At 38.0% G+C, this 24,739-nt stretch overlaps 1 protein-coding gene across 1 annotated transcript; it reads left to right on the forward strand.

Annotated features, from left to right (window-relative positions):
* The first annotated feature begins 560 nt into the window (after nt 1-560).
* LOC117232430 (putative fatty acyl-CoA reductase CG5065) lies at nt 561-19,568 on the forward strand. The gene is made up of 8 exons (XM_033491785.1): nt 561-907; nt 2,965-3,228; nt 4,462-4,778; nt 6,023-6,270; nt 12,765-12,948; nt 18,460-18,645; nt 18,714-18,974; nt 19,064-19,568. The coding sequence occupies exons 2-8, from the start codon at nt 3,007-3,009 to the stop codon at nt 19,140-19,142; spliced, it is 1,497 nt and encodes a 498-aa protein (XP_033347676.1). The 5' UTR covers nt 561-907; nt 2,965-3,006; the 3' UTR covers nt 19,143-19,568.
* Nucleotides 19,569-24,739: the final 5,171 nt, after the last annotated feature.

Raw genomic sequence — 24,739 nt, forward strand, 5'->3', positions numbered from 1 at the left:
GAAAGAGAGAGGAGAAATATGAAACATGGAATGACGAAAAATATAGAAACTCTAATACGGTACAATTACTATCAAATTTAGTAAAAGAATGGAATAAAGTACTACACGGCTATATTATACGGTCAATTCAATCTATGCATCATCGCTATGCTATGTTGTTGATCCAGAAGGCATGGCTACAAAATATTAATTACGATATGTTACACAATGTACCACAAAATTGTTACAAAATCATAAACAAGCATTATTTTTTCATTAATTAAACTGACATATGAGGAACATATGAGAAATAAATAGCGTTGACTTTTTTTTCTAATATTCCTTCGCGTAAATATGCCCTTCTATATCACATTAACAAGAATTTTTTAAGACTTTTCTTCTGGAAGAAAAATTGCAAAAACTGTTTGCTTGATAGCTTTTACGCGACACGTAACTTTTTTGTTTCTCTTGCTCTTTGCTCCTTTATTCCCTTCCTTGTATCTCTATCTCCTTCTCCATCTTTCTTTCCACGTTTTCCCTTCTGTTAACACGTGATCGTGACGGAGGGGAGCATAAAAGTAACGTCAATGAAGAGAACAGACAAGAAGAAGCAGTTATTATCCTTATTTTTATTTGATCGCGTCTAACAGTGAGAAGCGAACTGAGCTTCCATTCCATTTCGCGATACGATTCACGAAAGTGAAAAGTAGAAAAGAACTCCACGAAGATATAACGACGAATTTCGTGCCTTTCCTGCAGTTACGGACCGCCATCGTGCTTATTTTATGTACCATCGGTGAGGTGAGAACAAACAGCACGCTACTGTGTAACAATTTGGAGAAACGAGGCCGTCAACGGTAATCACGGTGTTGCGAGACATCAGTAAGAAGAAGAGAAAAATAACCGAAGAAAATACAGGAAAGATCAAGTAAGTGGAACTTACTTTGACGTACACAAGGTGATAATAAATTTCACATTTCGTATGTTTGAAGCGTGCTGGCGCAGCATGGCTTTTCAGTTAAATACAGCCGGTTATCGGTACCAAGCTTCCTATAAAACGAAACAAGACACGTCGATGCTTGAGATATGTCAATGAACGGTAGAGTGTTTAAGTTGAACAGTTATATCTGATCTGTTAATTCGACAAGATTAGTATGTAAGAAGAACAAAGGTAAATGTGCATCTAGTGCTAGACAACATTTTATTTAACTACTAAATAATAAATAACAAACCAATATAATATTTTAGTTGCGAATAAGAATGAAATTTCTTAATTAAGCACAAGTCTTTAAAATATCATTCGCAAATAAGAAATAATAATTAAATTATTTTTTGGCATCGTTTAAAAGACTTTCCCATTTGGATTTAATTGGAAAACGAATAATAATGTATAAATAGATAGTTTTTGGTTTTGTCTTATCTGTTTCATTGTGTACAATGAAGAAGTCGTAAAATTAATATCGTTATTTTCCAACAGACAAATCACAGTTTGCATTTGCTTTTCGAACAAGTTGTCCGAAAGCTGATGTGATATTGGCGTATTCGTCGTTAACAGGCAGCATTAAAAATTACAAATTGTAATTTACAGTAATCTTGCCGATTGAAATGTTATATTTGTGTAAAGATAAATTTGTTCAACGACCGATAGGTATTAATTAAAAATGGGTAAAAATAATAAACGAGAATTATATTTATAAATAACAATTGACTCCATTATTTTAAATAATGTATTTAGATTTATTCAAGTAACAAATAATTTACTTGTATTTTTTATTTGAACTCTCAAGTATCCAATGATTTTATTTAAATGATTACTTAAATGATTATTTAAATGAAAATATATATATATCTAATTTATATACAGGGTGGTTGGTAACTGGTGGTACAAGCGGAAAGGGGGTGATTCTTCGCGAAAAAAGAAGTCGAAAATATAGAATAAAAATTTTTTTTAACTTTTTTTTTTTTTAATTTTTCCATTGAGACAACGATCTACAGTGAGATCCGTTATAACGTACTACACGCGTACCGAGCGAAAATTCAAAATCGATTTTCTCGAAAACAAAGCCTCAAACGAAAAATTTTTATTCTACAGGGTCATTGGTAACTGGTGATACAAGTGGAAAGGGGGTGATTCTACGCGAAAAAAGAAGTCAAAAATATAGAGTAAAAATTTTTCGTTTGAGGCTTTGTTTTCGAGAAAATCGACTTTGAATTTTCGCTCGGTACGCGTGTAGTACGTTATAACGGATCTCACTGTAGATCGTTGTCTCAATGAAAAAATTAAAAAAAAAATTTTTTTTTTAATTTTTATTCTATATTTTCGACTTCTTTTTTCGCGAAGAATCACCCCCCTTCCGCTTACCACCAGTTACCAACCACCCTGTATATATTACATGTGTATATTCTCAATAAACAAGGAATTCCTATTGGGAAGTTGTTTTGGCAAAAAAATTACGCGGCGATATTTCTTAGCGATCGCCTTCTGCTTGTTATGACAGTAAATTTAAAGTCTTTCAAACCGCGATATCCAAACCGCTCTATGTTCTTGCCTGATTATATTTCTACAGCAATAGTTGATAGGTGACGAGCGACGTTTGACTGTAGTAGTAAGAGTATACGTCACACTATAGCCATTCTCATATGTTTTCGCTTGCGCGAATTCTCACTTATGTAAGTGGGGAACCCTGAGCAATGAAAACTTTTTCGTATATACAGAGCTATATACTGATCTGCTTTATATAACTACTTTTGAATATAATGTACTTAGAAATAAGTCATTACATGTCTCATACCGCAGTTCAGATAAAATATAAAGGAGCAAAATTGTGAAAAATGTTAATTCCTGGAAAAAGTTCAGAAATGCTGCCTGCATTCCGATTTCGATGATTTTTGCAGAAATCGATATTCTGGACAACCTTCTCCTATACATATAAGGAGTGGACTCGCCTAGTTTTCGAGATATTATTTTTTATTATTCAATTACAGATATCGGGATTGAAAGCGCGAGGGTGCTGTGGTACTAGTACAATGAATACGGAATTTACAGAAAATTTAAATAAGGTGAATTCCATCGAGGGATTTTACGCCGGAACTGGAATTTTTATAACCGGGGCATCTGGTTTCGTGGGGAAAGGCCTTCTGGAGAAACTGATACGCGTGTGTCCACGCATCGTCGTTATTTTTATTCTGGTTCGTCCAAAAAAACACCAAACGATGGAACAACGATATAAAGAGATCATAGATGATCCCGTACGTAAATAACATTTTCGATGCTTTCAATATTTAAGACATTCATAAACTAAACCGATTAATTTCACATTTCATTAATTTCTCAATTTCATATTATATATATGTCGGAGCGGACATTAGAATTAGGGTTAGGGGCGTGAAACGAATCTTCGTTTGGGTTACACGTTGTCGTTATGCAATAGAGAAGACATTGACTAGTGCAAATACGATTATTATAGAACCGGACAAGTAACCGTGGTAGTTAGGCACTCGAGAAACTAATGACAATGATCCTAGGTTCAATAACGAATCCGCGGTCGACGGGATGATAGATGAACGTACTCACAAAATCTAAGTCGGACGCGTAATATTCACTGGTCGTAAAGGGTTACTCCTTTCATCGATGAGATCGCGAGCGAGAATGCCTTTCCCGTCCCGATGATGCCACAGAGGAAAACTATAATGGGGTGTGTATAAGGATACGAGATCATCGGATTCGTCGAGAAAAGCCTTCGTTCAGAAAGTAAGGGAAATTGACGTTGCTGCTAATTGGTCAATCTCCATATCGGTGGTTGGAAAAAGATGCTAGCCGCCCTCGAGGGAAAGTTGCTAGTGGGGGACGCCGCTCGTTGAAAAATATGTCTCCCCTATCTTCCCGTAGTTGAGACAAAAACTGTTTGTCTGTTTGAAGGACTTTAGTTAACTAAACCTTAAGATTTATAACGAGCCCTCGGGCTAGCCGAACATGTACTGCGGAGACGCATCGACATCTGGCAATCATCTTACTCGAAGAATAGGATCTGCGTGTGGCGAGCCACGGGACAGAGACCGTTGGAATGTTTACTGTCGAGTGTTACAACTATTTCCTTTTTAAGGAGAGCTATAGAATTATTCCATGCCTTTGTTAGACAAAGCGTTCATCCCGTGACCGCGGCTACGTTCGGCGACTGGCTGTCGCCTCGAGCCCAAGCTCATTATCACAACTCTCGAACAATTACAATCGGATTGAAAACTACAATTGTTCAATTACAGCTATAGTAAACTCTAGGTTACAATGTTGCGGGATTATCCAAAATTCCAAAGGCTCCGGTGTTCTTTCATCTCCGACATATATATATATATATATATATATATATATATATATATATAACGTTTTATATATATAAACGTATATATAACAATGTGTTGATAGAAAATTAGTATATTCAATAACAATCTATGTTGGAAACTGAGCTTGTACCTTTTCTTCTTCAGATTTTCGATGATGCTAAAGCAAAGAATCCCTCAGCATTAAAAAAAGTTCACCCCGTAGAGGGTGACATAAGTCTACCAAAATTAGGTCTTTCGCAAGAAGACAGAAATATGTTGATAGAGAATGTGAACATATTGTTCCACGTTGCAGCCACTTTGAATTTCAAGGAGCCGTTGAATGCGGCCGTGAACACAAATGTGAAAGGTACTTTTAGTATCATTGAACTGTGCAATGAACTGAAGCATGTAATTAGCGTTATCCATGTTAGCACAGCTTATAGTAACGCAAATCTACCAGATATTGAGGAAAAAGTGTACAGGTAAGGATAAATGATATTTAATATTTAAATTATATTAATAATTAAATTTTCATGATCATGGTCGTATACACAGCTCTGGGAACTGTTGTTGCTGTAAGGGCAGAGGGGCAGAGCGTAAGATTATTACGTGTCAAAAAATGTTTCTCAGAAATAAGGCGTTTCAATCAAATTGCTAGGATTCGCCGCGCAATCTTGTGTCTGCAACTGAAATCTACTACTATTACAAAATACACGTGAAATACTTTATGTTTACCTTAAGTACGTTAACAAAAAATTTATGAAAAGTAGTTTAGTTTATATCATCTATGTTTAGTGACAAGTAATTTACAAAGCACAACCTTTAAAAATTCATAGTTCAAACTCCTCCTATAGAGTTTCTAGACCTGATACGCGGCCGTGCATGTACTTGCGCACTTTGTTTTTATGTGTTTATGATGGGAACACTGTAACGTGTAGCACGTTTAATATGTTAGAATCATATATCATACGCCATCTATGAGCTATTGTCAGAAGTATAATGAGATGAGAACACAGAGCAATTTTATTGTCGCTGATTAAGGAGAAATAAAAAAGCCAATAAGGAGAAAAGGATCGCTGTTCTGTACATACTATAGGATAAAGAGAAACGAGCCCCGTGTCTTTTTGTCAAATACAATTTCATGTCCCTGTGCACTCACGAAGCTTCGAAACAAGCATGTGCGTCCATTTCTGTGCATTTTCCCGTGCTCAATTTTCTTTTCTTTTCTTCGATAACTGAAATCTTGAATTATGTTTACCTCATATGTAATTAATGTAATTAATTGCATTTTTACAAACTTCGTTATTCTTCATCTACATATTTCGTTCGTTATTTCTTTTTTTTAACTGTTGCGTTAATCATTTTCTTCTATGTTGTAACATAAAATTTAGTAATTATCTGCTGTGAATATATCGAACGTACAAATGATAAACAAGAGAAGCCAAATAGATGCAGCGAAATAACTCATATAACGTAATTATTGTACAGAAAACGGGTATCGTTTTTTACTTACAGTGGCATCAAAATTAAACTCCGTCAACGGCAATGCCGACGACGAAATCGCTCGATGTTCTCGCCTTGCCATACTTCTGGTAAAAGCTCATAGATGACGCACGATATAGTGGTGTATATGTTGCATTGTTGTTATTCTCAATGTTTTCGGCAGTGCGGATTCCAAGTTACGTAGATGATACTATACGATATCCTATTATTGATAATTTTTCAGCACGAGTATACAACCATCTAGCGTGATTGAGATTTGTGACAGTCTTGACAAAGAGTCGATTGAGTTATTAGAAGAAAGAATTTTAAAAATTCATCCAAACACATACACGTTCACCAAGAATTTGGCAGAACAGATTGTATCCAGCAACAGTAAAAGTTTCCCAGTTGCGATAGTGCGACCAAGTATAATTAGTGCCTCGCTGAAGGAACCATGTCCTGGTTGGTTGGGCAATATCACTATACATATAGGTATTTCTATAAATATTTATAATGTTAATTCTTCATCGCTGCATATTTCATTTACATATATTGCGTGTAAGAGCGATCAACTATACTCGAGTGATTTCGAATAATATAAGTCTTTTGTATCACAAGATCTTAGTTCTCCTTAACTATCATAAGGAAGGAATCAATCAACAATAGAATAAAGCAGCGTCAAATTTTCACTCACTCATTCAAAAGTATGTGAAAATATACTTTTTGCGCAAGTTGTATAAATGCTGTTGATAAAGACTTTTTTTTTATATACGTGGGAAAATCTTCATGAACACCCGCCGCTCTTCTGTGAGGCGGCGGGGTAATGTCGATCTTAACTAAATGTCGACAATGTTAATAAATGACTATGTCGACTAAAACCCCACGGTGGTCCACCCGACGCTCGACAGAGCTGTTCCGGGACCTCTTTCGAATTACTGCCGGAGTACTCCAGCGTCCTCTCTCATTCTGAGGGAGCCATCACTCAGGTCTAGAGGAACTAGCCCTCTCAACGCTTTCCCCTGGACCGTCGTGCAAGTCCGAGGAGATCCCAGAACTTCCTCGACGTGACGACCCCTATGACCACTTAGGGCGGCGCAAGGCCGGCCTTCGGCACGGAACACTACAAGAGAGAGAAGTTCTCGCTCCTTTGCGAGCATTACTTCTTCGCAATAGAAGCGGACTGCGAGGAACTCCTGTTGCCCCCTCAGCATCGCTTCCATGACTGACGCGACAGGTCCAAACTCTCGGCAATTGCTAATTGCAGAACACGGCGGGGGAAGGGGGGCTCTCTCCCACGCCGGACAAAACTCCAGCGTGTGCTGGACCGTGTCCTCGCCCTCTTCGCAGTGGTGACAGGTGTTCGTCAGCTATCTTCCAATTCTCTGCACATACTCATCGAATACTCCATGCCCGGTGAGCACCTGCGTCATCCAAAAGGATAACAGGAGCCACGGACCTGATCTTTGGCGAGTAGGTCGAAGCGCCACTGCTCGCATACCTACCGCCTAGCTTCTCTCCGAACGTCTTGTGCTGCCTGCCCGACGGGAGAGGAGTCACCGCCCGAGCCCAGACCCCTCAGGTTTTTGTACATCCGTCAGAGTATAATAATTAAATGTCAACGTATAATAATTAAGACAACTAGATAATTAACAACGCTAACAATACTATCTGGACAACACAATCCGCACTCTCTGACTTCTCAACTCATACTGCTCTTAATTCGTTTATCGTCCCCTAGCAACCCTTTGTCTTTTGCCTTAGCCTCACTAAGATTGTTTATAATTCGCATCTCAACAACCGCTTGTTTACAATCTGCACGACACCCCCCAGGTCCCTCGTCCACGATACTATAATATTATATACTATATATGTTCATTTTTCAAAGTGAAATAGAAAATAAATACCGCGATATTAATGAAGAAACAGGTGTTCGACCTTCGCGGAGAGAAACGGTCGCGGTAGAGCGCGTCAACGTTAACAGGTTAAAATATACACTTTATTCCAACAACTTTGAAGAGTTAAGTATTAATATACGCGGTGTAGACGTGTTCTCGAAGTGTAAATAAAAACGAAGTGTAAATAGCAAGTTTAAGATGTTGACCGATCAAATATTTAATAGCGAGTTAAGATGTTGTCTGATCAAAGGACGTAAAACCAATGAAGTTCGGAGATGGTACTGTCGCGGAGGAGAACTAGTGATGGGTGTGCCTAAAGCACGGGACAAGCGGATTCGTTGATGGCAATTTTGGTTAGGATAGTGAGGACAACGGTCATTGCTGCTAATTGGATAAAAACAAAACTGGTAGGTAAGGATGGGTGCTGGCCGCCCCCAATCAAAGATCGCTTGTGGGTGGTATTGTGCATGGGAAAAACTCGCTTTCTCGTGTTTTTCCGGAATGGACAATAAGTCTGAGAAATGCTTCAATTTAAAGGACACTTGTGTGGTCTTAAGGGCCTTAACTATTAAAAATGCTAAAATTTATGATTGATCCTTGAGATTATCGAAGGACCGCCAACAAGGGTTTTTAGGCATCTGGTGGCCATCTTGCTCGAGGGATAGAGTCTGGTTTATGTAGAGAGTCACGGGAGGTAACAACAGGAAAATATTTCTTAGCGCGTGAAATAATCGACTCTAAATGGAATGAAGAAGTTAATGTTCATGATTTCAAAATATTAGAAAGTTTACTTTACTACTTTACGAAAAAACCGTTTTTGAAGAGTTAAGTTGCGTCGAGAAAACCACGATTTGACGTAAAGGACATATGATACATGTAAAACTCATCGAAATAGGCTGCTTTTTGAGAAGTCGAACAGGAATAACATTTTTAGGTAATGAAATTGAAATATTCACAAAGAGTGGAGTTAATTAATTTCTGAGAAGGTAAATGACTCTAACCTTTACTAGATAACCGTTTTTAAAGCTTGCAGTTCTGCCCGAGCAGCTGAGCTAAACAGACGTGAGAAACTGTGCTTCAGTGAAAGTGCGACAAGCAGTCAGGTAGACAAAACGGAAGCTTCAAAATGCAACAACAAATACCGCCAATGAAAATAACAAAGGTGAAGTATACTACATAAATAAAGCTACAAATATGTTAAGCAGAAAACGACCAATTAACAAAGAACAGGAAAGCTCAACTATAAAAGAAATGGAAACGTTGTAAAACCAAGAAGAAAACAGCTACAATGATGAACTGTCATATCAAGATGAACACTGGAAGGTAGCAACAGCAAACAAAAAGTGTAAAATAATACCAGGCACAAGCGCTATAAAAATTTCCGACACCGATACGCATTAGTGGCTACAAGGCATCTCACTCCGAAATTCGTTCAGTTCACTGGTAGAAGAGATAGATATGGACCCAAAAGAAAAAAAAAACAACTTATATCGTTAAACCACCACCGATCTACATTCATGGCCAAATAATAGATCCCCTAATTGAACTATTGAACAACACTGATGGAAAAGTAAACTTCAGCATAAAGGAATTAAAACTGGAACAAGTAAAAGTACAAACAAAAACTCCAGAAATCTTTAGAAAAGTGACGCGAGCATTAACCTTTTCGCTTCGGGTGCTGCTTATAGGCGGCGACCACGCGACGATCGGCACCCTATATATCAGGCATACATCAGTGCCATATGTAGTCAATAATATATTTTTCCGTTACAGGCAGAAGCCTTTTCATATTAAAGATGTAAATTATACTTATCATATTGGAGCAAAGATTGTTTTATTATTGTTTCATTCAGCACAGTTGTTATTTAAAACTTAGGAAAACATTTATACAGCAATCACGCCACATTTGTGGCGCGCGCCTTCGTACAAGGAGAGCACTTGGGTGAACTGGACTGCCGAAGCGAAAGGGTTAAAGGAGAAAAACGCTGGGTATCATACATACCAGCTCAAAACAGAAAAAGCTACAATATAGTAATTAGAGAACTACACTCAAGAACAAACATAAAAAATATATGTGAGGAATTAGCAAAAATCAGACACCAAGTAAGAACAACAAATAATATAACCAGATACGATACGAAACAGCCATTACTACTGTTTCTAATAGAACTTGAATCCAAAACTAATAACAAAGAAATCTTTGATATTAAAAAAACCTTGTTATAAGAAGCCTTGTTATAAGAAGGGCATACCGCAATGCATACGGTGTCAACAATACGGAAAAACACAAGAAAATTACTGCAGCAGAAACCCAGCGTGTGTCAAATATGCAGAAAACCACTTAACAACAAACTGCCCATACACAGGAAAAACAGACAAAGTAAAATGTTATAACTGTAATGGAAACCATCCAGCTAGCTAAAACAACCGCAACGTAAACTGTTTCTACCGCTGAGAAGCAGAACATACAGCAACTATCACTCAAAACAAGAAATTGTAGAATCCGAGCGAACACGAAATGAGTAAAACTCCTGATTTGCTTGATTTTGCAGCAATATAAGGACAAAACGGAAACAAATTAAAAATAACATCCAGTCTTGAGCTTAGCTCCGATCATACACCGATAATAATAGAATACGTAAACAAACCAATACTTTATAGCAATTCAGAGTCGTTTTGCAATAAAACCACTAAATGGCAAACATTTAAACAAGTAATTGAAAACAAAATCAACAACATTGACAGAAATTATACAAGAAGCAGCATGGGAAACTACTATTTACGAACTAAATAATAGACAAACAAAAATAATTCCACTAGACATCCTTGACAAAATCAAAGAGAAAAGAAAAGTGAAAGTAAAATAGCAAAAACATAGAACATGTGAAAACATTTAAAGAAAAAACATTTAAAGAAACTTGCAAAGGAAATAAAAAGTAAAATGAGAGATGATAATAACGAATTCTCAAAATTCATAGAGACATTCTCTGCGCACGAGGCTGCCAACTATTTTCTGTGGAAAGCCACGAACAAAATAAAGAAGTCAAAAAAATTAATCCCAGCAATCAAAAAACCAGATAACAGATGGGCCAAAAGCAACAAAGAACAAGCTGAAGAATTTTCCAACCATCTTTGTAACACGCATTTACTCATTCAGACGAAGATGCTCAAAATACTAGTACCTCAACTAACAAGCATACCTAATATAACAGCACAAGAAACTAGAATCATAATCAAGAAAACAAAAAACGATAAAACACCAGGAATCGACCTAATCAATGGTAAAATCTTGAAAGACCTTCCCCCAAAAGCAATACGTTTAATCACAATAATATTCAATGCAATTTTAAGAACCAATGTTTTCCTAATCTATGGAAGATAGCATAGATCATAATGTTACCTAAGCCAATAACGTAATGTTACCAAAGACCCACACCAAACTGCATCTTACAAATCAATATCACTACTTCACGTGTTTCCAAAATACCACAGAAAATAATATACGACCGTCTAAAACCAACAATAGACAAAGAAAAATGAATATCAGATCACCAATTTGGATTCAGAAACAAGCGCTCCAAACGATAGAGCAAATGCACAGGCTCGTCAACGAAATTTTACTAGTGATGGAAAAGAAAAAATACTCTACAGTACTCTTCATGGACATCGAGAAAGCATTTGACAAAGTGAACCGTGAAAGCCTCTTACAAACAACCAAAAAACATTTCCTAAGACAAATTTACCACTTACTCAAATCATACCTAATTAATGGAACCCTTGTAGTAAAAACAAAGGACGCATATTATGAAGTTAAAGACATTGAGGCAGGGGTACTGCAGGGAAGCGTCTTAGCACCCATTTTATATACAATATACAAGGCCAACATACCAACAACTACCAACAGCAATACGGCTGTACTAGTCAAGCACACTAATCCTGAAACAGCAGTCATATTACTTCAAGAGCATATCACAAAAATAGAAAAATGGTTACAAGATAAAGAAATAAGAGCAAAGCCCAGTAGATGCAACCATGTACACTAGGAAAACGAAAACCATGAAATATCCAATTGAATGGCACGCACATAACACAAACAAGGCAAGTTAAATACCTAAGACTCCACTTAGCCACACAACTTATATGGAAGCAACATACTAAATCAATTATCGACAAAATACGGATAAAATGAAGACAGATGTACTGGCTAACTAGTCGAAACTCTAAACTCAGCATGGAAAACAAACTAAAAATTTATAAAACGATAATAAAACCAATTTGGACGTACGGAATACCATTATGGGAGACAGCGGCAATAAGTCACATAAATAAATTGGTGTCGCTAAAATCGAAGATACTGAGGATAATAGTCAACTCTCCATGGTATGTCAGAAACGAGGATATACGCAAAGACCTAAAAATACTAACGGTCAAACAAGAAATCGGTAGATACGCAAAAAGATACAAGGAAAGAATGGCAACACATTCAAATCAGCTGACTGCTGAAGCGAGCAAAACTCTCATAAAAAAAGACTAAAAAGAAAGCAGCTCACTGACATCATTTGTGGCGGCACTCGACAGCAACTATTACCGGACGACGGTAGCGCAGTGGTTAGCGCCTTTGGTTATGAACGTTCGGGACCCGGGTTTCAAATCCCGGCGCCTGTAGTCCGATTTTCCTTCCACGACTTCTAAGCGAAAAGAAAAAGTAGCAGTATCCCAGTAGCGACATCTAAACCAGCAGCGACATCTACACCAGCAACGACATCTACAACAGTAGCGACATCTACACCAGCAGCACCACTATCACCCACAACTATCTACACCTCACACTAAAGAAATAAACTGGACAAACTTGAAGATGGTATTCTGCTGGGGGTAACCATCCACATGTTAATTAACAATAAAGCTAGAAAAATTTACTGAATGTCCAGCTGGAGAAATTGTAAAGTACAAATTACATAATAAAAAGAAAAACAATTTTTAAAGCTCTACTTTTGCTGTCAGTCACGAATATCCTTTCTATCTATTTATAGCCACATTTCGAGGCAGTCGAGAAGCATGAATTAGTTTTAACCAAGTTTGTTGTTGCAGCTCTCGGACTATTTATCAGCAGAGGTTTCGCTAAAATAGCGTTGGCTAAGGCAGACACAATAACGGATACAGTACCCGCTGATTATGTGGTCGACACGATATTATGTGCCGCATGGCACGTTACGCGGCATCGTGATATGAACATCAAAGTGTACAACTGTACGAATAACGCGCGCCCTATCAAGTAATATTTATTACGGAATTTTTTCAAGCAATTTAATTGAATTGTTGGAGTATCGTAAAACCTGTAATTTATTTAAGCGACACGATCAATGGGAATGTCAATAAATGAAAAGCATTTCATCGTAAATGAAATAATTCAAATGCTAAAGATTATACAGGGTGGTTGGTAACTGGTGGTACAAGCGGAAAGGGGGTGATTCTACGCGAAAAAAGAAGTCGAAAATATAGAATAACAATTTTTTTTAATTTTCTTCTTTTTTTTTTAATTTTTCCATCGAGGTAACGATCTACAGTGAGATTCGTTATAACGTACCACACGCGTACCGAGCGAAAATTCAAAGTCGATTTTCTCGAAAACAAAGCCTCAAACGAAAAATTTTTATTCTATATTTTCGACTTCTTTTTGCGCGTAGAATCACCCCCTTTTCGCTTGTACCACCAGTTACCAACCACCCTGTATAACTGGAAGTAAAAAGGGACTATACTAAATTTCTTCTGTGTACACATACAGTTAACTTATTCCCATTTAGCTGTATGAATTATAAAAACGTGCTAGCATTTTTTTCGAATCAAATTCGTATAATCAGATCAGATCCTTAAGCGAATAGGACGTGTTTGTAAACTGAGCATCGTTCCCTTCCAGCTTGAATCAATCATTTAGTGCGCGAATGTTTGCCATATACTTCCTTATAGTATTTGCTTATAAATCAAGTACGTTTCATCGTGTGTGGATCGTTTGTATCGAAGATGACTTGCAGGTATTTTGCAGCCTGTTCTGCTTAACCTTCGTTCACTTAGTGTCGTTTTTCCACGGAGGTGTTCGTTTAATATGCCTTTAAATGTCTTTGATTGTTTTCCACAGAGAGTAGTTTACCACTGATGTGTGGTGCCCAAGTTCTTTCCAATGCTTTGAATTTTTTATTCTTTTCATCCAGTAGAAGTTGCTTTACTTGCTTTATAAGTATGTTTGCCATTCTTTTGCTGTTCTTCTTTTCTCTTTCATTTTGTTTAATATAAATAGTTAATATAAATAGTTGAAAGCTGTTTCATTGATGTACGTGTCTGGATTGAATTGTTTCCGCAGTGAAAAATTCCGCGGCTGATTCGATGTTTTCTTTCGTTTATGAGGGGATATTGCAGGTTAGAGTTTTGTCTAGGTGCTGCTGAAATGTCGGCTAGCGAGTGGATTTTATTGTAATTGATTTTGGTCTCGCGATCTGGTCTTTGATCTGATGATTGTGGTCTTCTATATGACGAGTGAGGGTGATTAGAACGTGGTCAGATGTCAGTTTTGCTTTTACATTAGGTAAACTGTATGTCGCTTATGTTTGGGAGAAAAACTGCGATCGCAAAATCAGTTATGTTTTCTTCTATTAGGCAAATGCAGATATAAAGCAAAATGCAAATGTTAATGTTGTTTGCCGCATTTGTTGTTGCAGAATGGTCCCGAGTTTGTCTACTTTTTCGACAAGAAGATTTGAGACGTTAGCTTGGTTGCCTTTTGTTGCTGTGATCTGAGCGTAACTTTTGTGAATTGTGGCGCACGTATGTTTTAAATTTCGGTTTCCTCGATTTTTTATACATACCGTTTCATATGGTTGCTGTGATAGGAGTATTTCTTGCGTAGCCTGTTCTGCTTCTTTATCTCTTAATTTCGACAACGTTCTTGCTCGTATTTTCTTTCGAATTTTACATCGCTTATAATTTGCCGGATGCTTTCCCTGACAGTTCACGCAGATGACAGGGTCGGTTCTTCTTTCTTTTTAAGACACAGTGAGGAGAGATATGATTCAGCGTATTTTATACAGAATGGTTTGCCGTCTCAATAATTTTTTGAGTTTCCGTGTTGTTGGCAACGTGTATGCTGTTGGCTGTTTCTTTTAGATTTTGCTAGTTCTGCCAGTGTTGGCCAGTCTTCTTCCGATTCGCATAAATTCTTATCGTTTGGAACCGGCTGTAATTCAACCACGCGTAGTGTGAGTAGTTTCTGTGCTTTTCATGTTTATCATGTGGCATACTTGATATCTAAATTCTTGTAGATCATCTTTGATAAGTTGTTTTGATGTCGAGTGGTGAAGCTCTCTTATTATTACTTTGCCTTTTCTAGAGTCATTCGATTGAAAGGTGTAGCAACTGGCATTGTGTGTGTCTAATGCGGCCACAATTTTATCATACCATTCTATTTTTTCACGCAGGAACATGTGTTGACATGTTTTATAATACTTGGACCTGACCGCTTACTCATAAAGAAATCAATCAACACACCTTTGCACTAATGTATACCATTTCAACGAATACACTTCCGAAGAGGTTAGTTGATGACAATAAGCATCATAATCCTGTTCCATAGTCGGACACAAATTACGATCAAGATAAGAGATTGAGAAAATGGGTCTATAAGAAATAGACGCAGGAAATAACAAACCTTAGAATATTAGTGTACAGGGTTATTCACTTAACTGGTACTATTACAATATTATATACAGAAAATTATACCGAACATGGCTACATAACTAAGTTTGTTCGGACATAACATTCTGAGATTACATCGAATACCATCTGACGTAACATCTGTCCTTTAGTACTGAGGTTCGTTTGTACTGAAGTAATTAAGTCTGTTGGTGTTTATGCATTTCAAAAGATTTTTGCCTCTTACTGTGATAAGTTTGCTGCCCCATTGTGTATGTTTAGCGTTATAGTCTCCTCCAGCTATGAATCTATTGCCCAGGTTTTCGAGAAATTTATCGAAGTCTTCTTTGGAAATAGAATCTCTAGAAGGACAATATACTGCTGATGTGGTGATTGGATCATGCCAATCTTCTATCGCTACGTTTGTAGCTTGAAGGTAGTCCTTCTTGAACGATGGAAGCTTATAATGCTTAATGCTGGTCTTGATGATAATTCCGGTGCCGCCATGTGCCTTTCCACTGGGATGTTGTGTATGGTAAAAGTTATAACCATTTATTTTCAGGTAATTTTTATCGATGAAGTGAGTTTCAGATATAAGCATTACGTCAATTTCTTGTTGTTTTAGGAAGAGTTCTAGTACGTATTGATGCTGAGCTAGACCGTTAGCATTCTAAATTGGCTTTATTTTACGTTGAAGCGTGTTAATTTGTTCACGATGATTGTAAGCAATGATAACAAGTTATTGATTTGCTCTGTTTATTTCACGATTAATTTTTCAAGCCTATTGAAGTTATCCGTGTTTTGTGAACTGGGAACACTATTTTGTGAATGATCATTATAGATTTTCGATCTGCTTTGATTTCCTTGAACTACCTGTGCATACGAGGTTGGAGGAGTAGTGAATTTTTGTGGAATATGTACTTGGTTGGTTAGGTTCTTAACTCTGGGTGTAGGGTACTTATTTTTATACAAGATCTTGCAGGCTATGCAACCTTTATAGTTCGCAGGATGCTCTCCTTGACAGAGGATGCACTTCGCAGAAGTTTCTGAAAATTTACTGCACTGATCTGTAGAATGAAGACCAGCACATTTAACGCAGCGGTAATTGTGATTACAAATTTCTGTGTGCGGCCGTACCTTTGGCACCTTTTACATTGAACTATCTCTTTTTTCATAAAAGGTAGTTCAATTTTTACTACAGAATTCATTAAACGGTTGATGTCATAGACTTCTTTATTATTTGGCTGTTGCTTTAAATCAATAAAGTCAAAATCAATAAAGGATAGCGGTATTTTTGTGATATTATTATAATATTGCTAATTTTGGTTACTTCATAGCCATGATTTAAGAGTTCAAGCTTCAATTCATCTAAGTTAGTTGAGTGGTGCATGTTGCGAAGTACCACAAGAAAAGGTCTTTCTTATTTCAGTTGATATGTGTAGAAATTTGCGTTCAGGGTTTTTAGTAACTTTATTAGTTTTCTATAGGAATCTGGATTAGCCGATAGAATTTTAACCTGATTATTTTTTATTTTTAGTTTGCAATTCTCTTTGTTAACATCTTTCTCGGTAGACTTTACCATTGTTTGAATATCGATGACATCATCGATGAAGATAGCTGGGGGGAGGAGAGGACCTTCTTGCGTATGTTGATTTATAAATGTTTCAACTACGTCCATAGAATTGTCTGTAAATTCTAATATTGCAAATCTATTAGAAGTAGTAATATGGCTTGTTGACGATTCGTTCCGACTAGTGTTTACGTTTTTTTAACTATATCTAGCTTACGTTTTTTACTGTTGTTTGTGTAGTTTAAGAGATGGGACAGACCATCCCTTTGCCACGGAGGAGGTAGAACAGTGCGATTACAGTCTTGCTCGTGAGAGCCCGATCGAATTACTTGGAACATCCTCGAGCCAGTCAATTCAAATTGAAATAACCAGTCGAAAGGCATATTGGTCTTTTTATAGATAATATATTGAGCTTACTAGTTCTAATATATTTTTCTAGTATTCTACCGCAAGGCACGTTAATTCTTGGGCCCCATAGCGTTTGCTTTGTATTGAAGTGTTCCGCTGCGATGTATTTGTCACCGAAGGATTGAAAATACTCTTCTCATTTTTGTAATGTCATTTTGTGTCTCGGTGGTGTATATACTGCTGACATATGCAAGTAATTGCTGTTAGTTTGTATTGTAACGGTGATTGCTTGAACATGTTCCTGACTAATTTGACTATGTAAGTGGTGTTTGATATCGTTTCTTATTATCACTGCAGCCCCTCCGTGTTCCCCCTATTGTGACGTCGAATTTAAAGTTCTTAGGCGACCATTAAACCGCTCTGTGTTCTTGCCTAATTATACTTGCACAGCAACAGCTGATAGGTGACGAACGACATTTGACTGTAATAATAAGTGTACATGTTACAATGTTGCCATTTTCATATGTTTTCGCTAGATCGGGTTCCGGGTTAAATGGATAACCCTGTATGCTCGACGAGGGCTCTTAAGAGATTAGTTTTGTTGATAAATGTCGCTGCCGTTATAATTTAAACACATCATTAGCTAGAGTTAATTTCATTATTGACAATGCTTTTCAACAGTCTCATCCGGAAATAACAAGAGTACGAGAGTAAACTAACAATACCTGCCAGACTCTGTCTTCCACTTTGCATTAGCTTCTTCTTATGTGATCCTGATATCGAGGGTCTGGAACATATTTATAATTTTCTTAAACAATGTTCCGTAAGAATTTAATTACATTTAAATAAATAATAATGAATAATTGGAAACCTTGTTACGTTTACTACGAAATTTTCAGTCCGAATTATTAAATTATTAAATGAATTATTCAAACGTAAATATACTGTATTTGCTATATGAATGGTATCTGGTCTAAAGCAAGTAGTAAATAAATAATGTAATTAAGACAGTTGCTCCTTTAAGCATTCTATGCTTACGTTCACTTTTGCTCTCAATAGCTTCATTTAATAAACTGGAGACATGGCTGAAATTATATAATATTTTATGTGATACTCTAATAATGATAAGCTCCATTGAAATATAATTCGATTATCTCTATCAGCGTAAACGTTTCAATTTTCAAGATACGGTGAGCTGAAGGATACATTCGTGAAATACGCCATCGAAATACCGATGGACGATTTGTTGTGGTACCCGTGGTGTGCGATGGTATCTAACAGATATGTTTACAGTATTTTGACTTTATTTCTGCATACTTTGCCTGCTTTCATCGTGGATATCTTTTTAAGGCTTCGAGGTAGTAAACCAAGGTGAGTATTCTATCGTTTGTCAAGCAACGAGCTACCGCACATTAGAATACTTAAAAATGGTATTGCAGAATGATGAAAATTAGCAAATATTACGATACGATGTCGACAGTAACAAATTACTTTAGCATACGGCAATGGTCCTTCAAAAGAGATAACGTTATCGATATGATGAAGGAAGTGAAAACGCTAGAAGACAGCGATATCGTTGAATTGGACTTGCAAGATATGGACTGGGACAAGTACATTGCAATTTGCGTCATAGGAATAAAGAAATTTATTTTTAAAGAGGACCCTAAATCTTTAGATGCAGCGCGGCGGCGGTTATCGATGTACGTATAGAAATGTCTTCGCATATAAAACTAGTAACTAATATAAACATTTTTGTATATCCGACTAATAATATTTTCTTTTATTTCAGATTTTACTGGCTACATCAGATGACTAAAGCATTCGCTATAATTATTTTATTAACGATAATACTGCGTGTTATGTACTGACCTGTTACGTCCGATGACTGTTTACGTTTGAGGCGACCACCAGCCGTGCACATAGAATTAAACAGATTGCAATAATCCTAAGGAACTATCCATGGAACGAGGCTTTCTTATTTACCGCTGAGGCCGTCAATTGGCATAAAACGTCTTCGAGTCAAAAGGTTCCTTATGGTTATTGCTCCATCAGGTAAAAATTGGGATCCCACCCGCTAGCGACAAGTGGTGGGGCGATCATCACCGAGCGAGAATTTTCCTTTGTGACAACATCATCACCGGACTAGGCTGGTTCAACGACTACAGATCAGTCAACATCTCTTTACCGGGTTTTCACCCTTCAATCATTCGCCTACTTAACTTATACCGTACGCACCAGCGTAACTATCCTTTCTACAAGGTTGTTGGAAATATATAATATCTTTGAACTGTTAATCAAGCATTATACTCATTAAATTACCTCTATTATCCTAATCGAAATAGGGGATCGATCAGTTTGTGACATCAATCACATCTCAACCTACATCAGAGATAAGACATCGACTCCCAACCTTCGGACACTTTTCCACATCATAACCTACACCGAGCCCCCTCAACATCCTCAAACCAAAACGTATATAAACCGAGACTTCACCCAGCTCGGGCAGTTCTTGTTCTAGTCGCTGTTCTTGTGCAACCCCTTTCTCCAGTTCAGTGTTATTCTATTATTGTAAGTGCTAAATTTATAATAATGTTCGATAAAAGAAAATTAATAGTTGGGTTACGACTCAGCTTTCTTTTCTTTTACAATCCAAGTATCAATTTTACGTGACAAGCTCGTGGCGTCGATTGTCTAATCGTAACGGAGATTTACTACTCCCGTTGACGCGCTTCATCGCGATCGAGTCTCTCCGCGACTGGTCGAATTACAATCTACGTTAGAATGTTTCGATGTTTTGCGCTCGGAAGCAACACGACAAGTAGCATAGGCGTTTGCGAAGCAGAGGATGAAAATTTCAGAAGTTCACGGAAACGGTGTGTATGTTTGTATGTTGTATGTGTGTACGTGTGTATGTGTACATCATTACGATTGCGAAATATACAGAGTGTATAAACAGTAGGTGTAGTTCGTGCAAAGCCGTAAGTACTAGTTTCAAGGTCAAATTTTTTTTTATTGCAGCCTATTCTACTTGTCAGGAGGAAGAAACGCCTCAAAGTTTCAATAATATTTAAACTGACTTTATTCATAATGTGTTTAGATTCTGCAATCAGGAGCAGGAAAAACAGCATGTATTGTTGCACGTCCATGTCTCAGGTCCATCATTATATACCCCACACATCCTATACATTATACATTATGCATGTGTTAAGATATAGAGAGGATTCGGAAATACAAATAGTTTACTTTATTTCATACACAATAGCTATACATATGTGGAGGATGGATTTGTTCTGATGTAGCGAAATAACGAAAGTAAATTATTGCCGTCGCAATCCGTTAAATATATGTCGGGTTTACATTAGAACTAGGGTTAGGGGCGTGAAACGAATCTTCGTTTGGATTACACGTCGTCGTTATGCAATAGAGAAGACTTCGACTAATGCAAATACGATTATCATAGAACCGGACAAGTAACCGTGGTAGTTAGGTACTCGAGAAACTAATGACAATGATCCTAGGTTCAATAACGAATCCGCGGTCGACGGGATGATAGATGAACGTGCTCACAAAATCTAAGTCGGACGCGTAATATTCACTGGTCGTAAAGGGTTACTCTTGTCATTGATGAGATCGCGAGCGAGAATGACTTTCCCGTCCCGATGATGCCACAGAGGAAAACTATAATGGGGTGTGTCTAAGGACACGAGATCATCGGATTCGTCGAGAAAAGCCTTCGTTCAGAAAGTAAGGGAAATTGGCGTTGCTGCTAATTGGTCAATCTCCATATCGGTGGTTAGAAAAAGATGCTAGCCGCCTTCGAGGGAAAGTTGCTAGTGGGAGACGCCGCTCGTTGAAAAATAGGTCTCCCCTATTTTCCCGTAATTGGGACAAAGACTGTTTGTCTGTTTGAAGAACTTTAGGTAACTAGATCTTAGTGTTTATAACGGCCCTCGGACTAGCCGATCACGTACTGTGGAGACGCGTCGGCATTTGGTAACCATCATACCCGAAGAATAGGATCTGCGTGTGACGAGCCACAGGACAGAAACCGTTGGAATGTTTACTGTCGCGTCTACAAATATTTCTTTTAAGGAGAGCTATAGAATTATTCCATGCCTTTGTTAGACAAAGCGTTCATCCCGTGACCGCGGCTACGTTGGGCGACAGACTGTCGCCTCGAGCCAGAGCTCACTATCACCAATGTCGAACAATTACAATCGGATTGAATAATTACAATTGTTCAATTACAGCTATAGTAGACTCTAGGTTACAATGTTGCGGGATTATCCAAAATTCCAAATGCTCCGGCGTTCTTTCATCTCCGACATATATATTCCTAGTAATGCTAGAGCAATATAACTAATAATTTATAAGACACTTAGTTCCCATTTCTTAAGACTTCTAATTCTATGTTCATAATTAAGAGAGTTAACTTCGTTGGAAATTTGATTGAGGTGCATTCTATACGATTGTACAGGATTTCTTCTAAACTGTCATTTAAGGGTAAAGCTATAGTTTTGAGTTTTGTTTTGTAAGTTATGTTGGTTCTTAATTTATTGTTTTCATCAAAAAGTTTATCTATATTTTTGTTTATTAATTCTAAATCATTGTCATCCAGAGTTACAAATAGACTTCTAGAAATGGATCCAACAAAATTCAATGACCCTCTTCGATAACGAGTGTGTGTCATAAGTGTAATATGCATTAGTAAATTTTTTTTTTATTTATTTGTTGAAATTACAATCAATTCTCGCGTTGAGAATTTTCAGTAATTTTTCTGGCGTGGCGCAGTGACATGGCTGTTTATTTACAATAAGTTAATACTTATTATAGATAGGTATAATTTATAAGTATTATAAGTAAGTGCATATGCTTAATTTGGATAATTAAATGAATCTAACGTTTAGGTCTAGCGGGTAGTGCCTCTTCAGCCTGCGAATCTGGTCCGTCGTATCGAGTAGTCCAGTGATTAGGGGGTTTCGGTGTTTGTTGATTCTTTTGCTATATCTGTCGCTATATTTTGCTATTTCCTCTTTGACGGTGGGTATCTTGAGGTCGCGGTGTATTGTTTCATTGGTTACATACCAAGGTGCGTCAATTAGGGATCTTAGCGTTTTCGATTGAAAGCGTTGGAGTATTTCAATGTTGGAGTAACTTGTTGTTCCCCATAGTTGGATTCCGTAGGTCCAGACAGGTTTTATTACGGTCTTGTAGAGGGTAATTTTATTCTGTATCTTTAGTTTGGAGCGTCGGCCCGTGAGCCAATAGAGTTTTTTTAGTTTGTCCTTTAGTTGCTTCCTTTTATCTGAGATGTGTGTCTTCCACGTTAGTCTCCTGTCCAGGGTCATGCCCAGGTATCGGACTGTGTCCCTGCTAGGAACTGTTGCATTGTTGATGGTGACCTGGGGGCAGGTTTGTTTTCGGAGCGTGAAGGTTACATGTGAGGATTTCTTTTCGTAGACTTTGAAGCCCCATTTGTGAAACCACTTTTCCATGGAGTCGAGACTTCACTGGAGAGTGGATGAGGCTATTACCGGGTCTGCGTGGGTAGCTAATAGCGCTGTGTCGTCTGCAAATGTCGCTATTGTTATATCGTTTGATATAGGTAGGTCGGCAGTGTAGATGGAGTACAGTAGGGGTCCGAGGACACTACCTTGGGGTATGCCGGCTTCTATTGGGAATGTTGCGGAAGTGGCGTCTAGGTATTTAACCATGAATTGTCTATTGGTTAGGTAAGATTTTAGGATGGAGTAGTAGGGGTGGGGTAGGATCTTTTTAAGTTTGTATAGTAGCCCTTCATGCCATACTCTATCGAATGCCTGTTGGATGTCTAGGAAAACCGCTGAGCAATATTTTTTCTTTTCGAGTGTTTGGCTGATCGTATGAGTTAAGCGGTGGATTTGCTCTACTGTAGAATGATGTTTTCGGAAGCCGAATTGGTGATCTGGGAGTGTTTTCAAGTTCTCTAGGATTGGAAGGAGTCGGTTCGTGAGCATTTTCTCGAATAGTTTGGACAGGGTAGGTAAAAGACTGATTGGGCGATAGGAGCAGGTTTCGTATATCGGTTTACCGGGTTTAGGGATGAGGGTAATCAATGAGATTTTCCAGGCCTTAGGATAGTGTTCCAGGCGAAGAATAGCATTAAAAATCGATGTGATGAGTGCTATCCCTTTTGTGGGAAGTTCCTTGATTGCTCTAATGCCTATTAGGTCGTGTCCTGCTGCTTTCTTGGGGTTTAGGCGACTGATTGTTTCTATAGTCTCTGCAGAGGAGAAGGGTTCGATATGAGGGGACATTTGGAAGGGGGTGTGCAGGTATTCAGTAACGTCCGCGGCGGCTTGGGGGGAATGGGGTTTGAATACTTTTGACAAGTGTTTGGCAAACAGGTCGGCTTTTTCTATAGGGCTTCGCGCCCATCCACCTTGCGGACGGCGGATAGGTGGGATTATTTGTGGGGGGCGTGTGAGTTTCCTGGAGGCCTTCCATAGTGAGTAGTTGGCGTCGGCTAGGGGGGATAAGCTGGCGAGGTATTTATGGAAACAGTCGTTTTCATAGTTTCTTAAGGTTCTGGATAGCTTTCTAGTTGCGTTGTTAAGTTTGCGTTTGTCCTCCGGTGATCTATGAGTCTGCCATACTCTTCTTAGTCTACGTTTTTCCGCTATTTTTTTTAGTATGTGTTGGGGATATTCTTGTTTGCTGCTAGATGGCTTTGTCGGTGTGGAGAGGCGGATTGCGTTTATTATGCTCGTGTTTAAGTATTCCGTGGCTGCTTCGATATCTTCCTTTGTTTTTAGTGGGGTGAAGGCTGAGGTTGAGTGTGTGAAGACTTCTCTGAAGAGCTGCCAGTTGGTGTGTTGTGAATGGAGCCATTAGGTGTATTCTTGATGATTGTTGAACTGACTGTTGCTATCACGGGAGAATGATCAGAGGAGAGATCAGCCGAGGAGTTGATCTGGACGTGTCTTGATGGGATATTTTTAGTTATGAAGAAGTCGAGAAGGTCGGGTATTTTGTTGGTGTCAGTGGGCCAGTATGTGGGTTCGTATGTGGTGAGGTAGTTGAGGTTGTTGTTTATTATGCTGTTTAAGAGGTTTTTGCCTCTTGCTGTAACCAGTCTGCTGCCCCATTGGATGTGCTTGGCGTTATAGTCTCCTCCAACTATGAATCTGTTGCGCAGGGTGTCCAGGAAGTTATCAAATTCTTCTTTGGCGATGGAGTGTCTGGGAGGGCAGTATACTGCTGAGGTGGTGATTGAGCCATGACAGTCTTCTATTGCTACGTTTGTTGCTTGGAAGTAGTCTTTCTGGAACGATGGAAGCTCGTAGTGCTTAATACTTGCTTTGATTATTATTCCGGTGCCACCGTCGGCCTTTCCGCTGGGGTGTTGGGTATGGTAGAATTTGTAACCATTTATTTTCAGGTAGCTCTTGTCGGTAAAGTGGGTTTCCGATACGAGCATTACGTC

The sequence above is a fragment of the Bombus vosnesenskii genome, unplaced genomic scaffold (assembly GCF_011952255.1).
Source record: "Bombus vosnesenskii isolate JDL3184/JDL3185 unplaced genomic scaffold, Bvos_JDL3184-5_v1.1 scf7180000013288, whole genome shotgun sequence".
NCBI classification, from domain to species: Eukaryota; Metazoa; Arthropoda; class Insecta; order Hymenoptera; family Apidae; genus Bombus; species Bombus vosnesenskii.

Bases quoted from the DNA above. Each gene is read 5' to 3' on its own strand.
- LOC117232430 (XM_033491785.1), top strand. From the start codon at position 3,007: ATGAATACGGAATTTACAGAAAATTTAAATAAGGTGAATTCCATCGAG. The intron at 3,229-4,461 runs GTACGTAAATAA...TTTCTTCTTCAG, and splicing joins AAGAGATCATAGATGATCCC to ATTTTCGATGATGCTAAAGC. The intron at 4,779-6,022 runs GTAAGGATAAAT...ATAATTTTTCAG, and splicing joins ATTGAGGAAAAAGTGTACAG to CACGAGTATACAACCATCTA.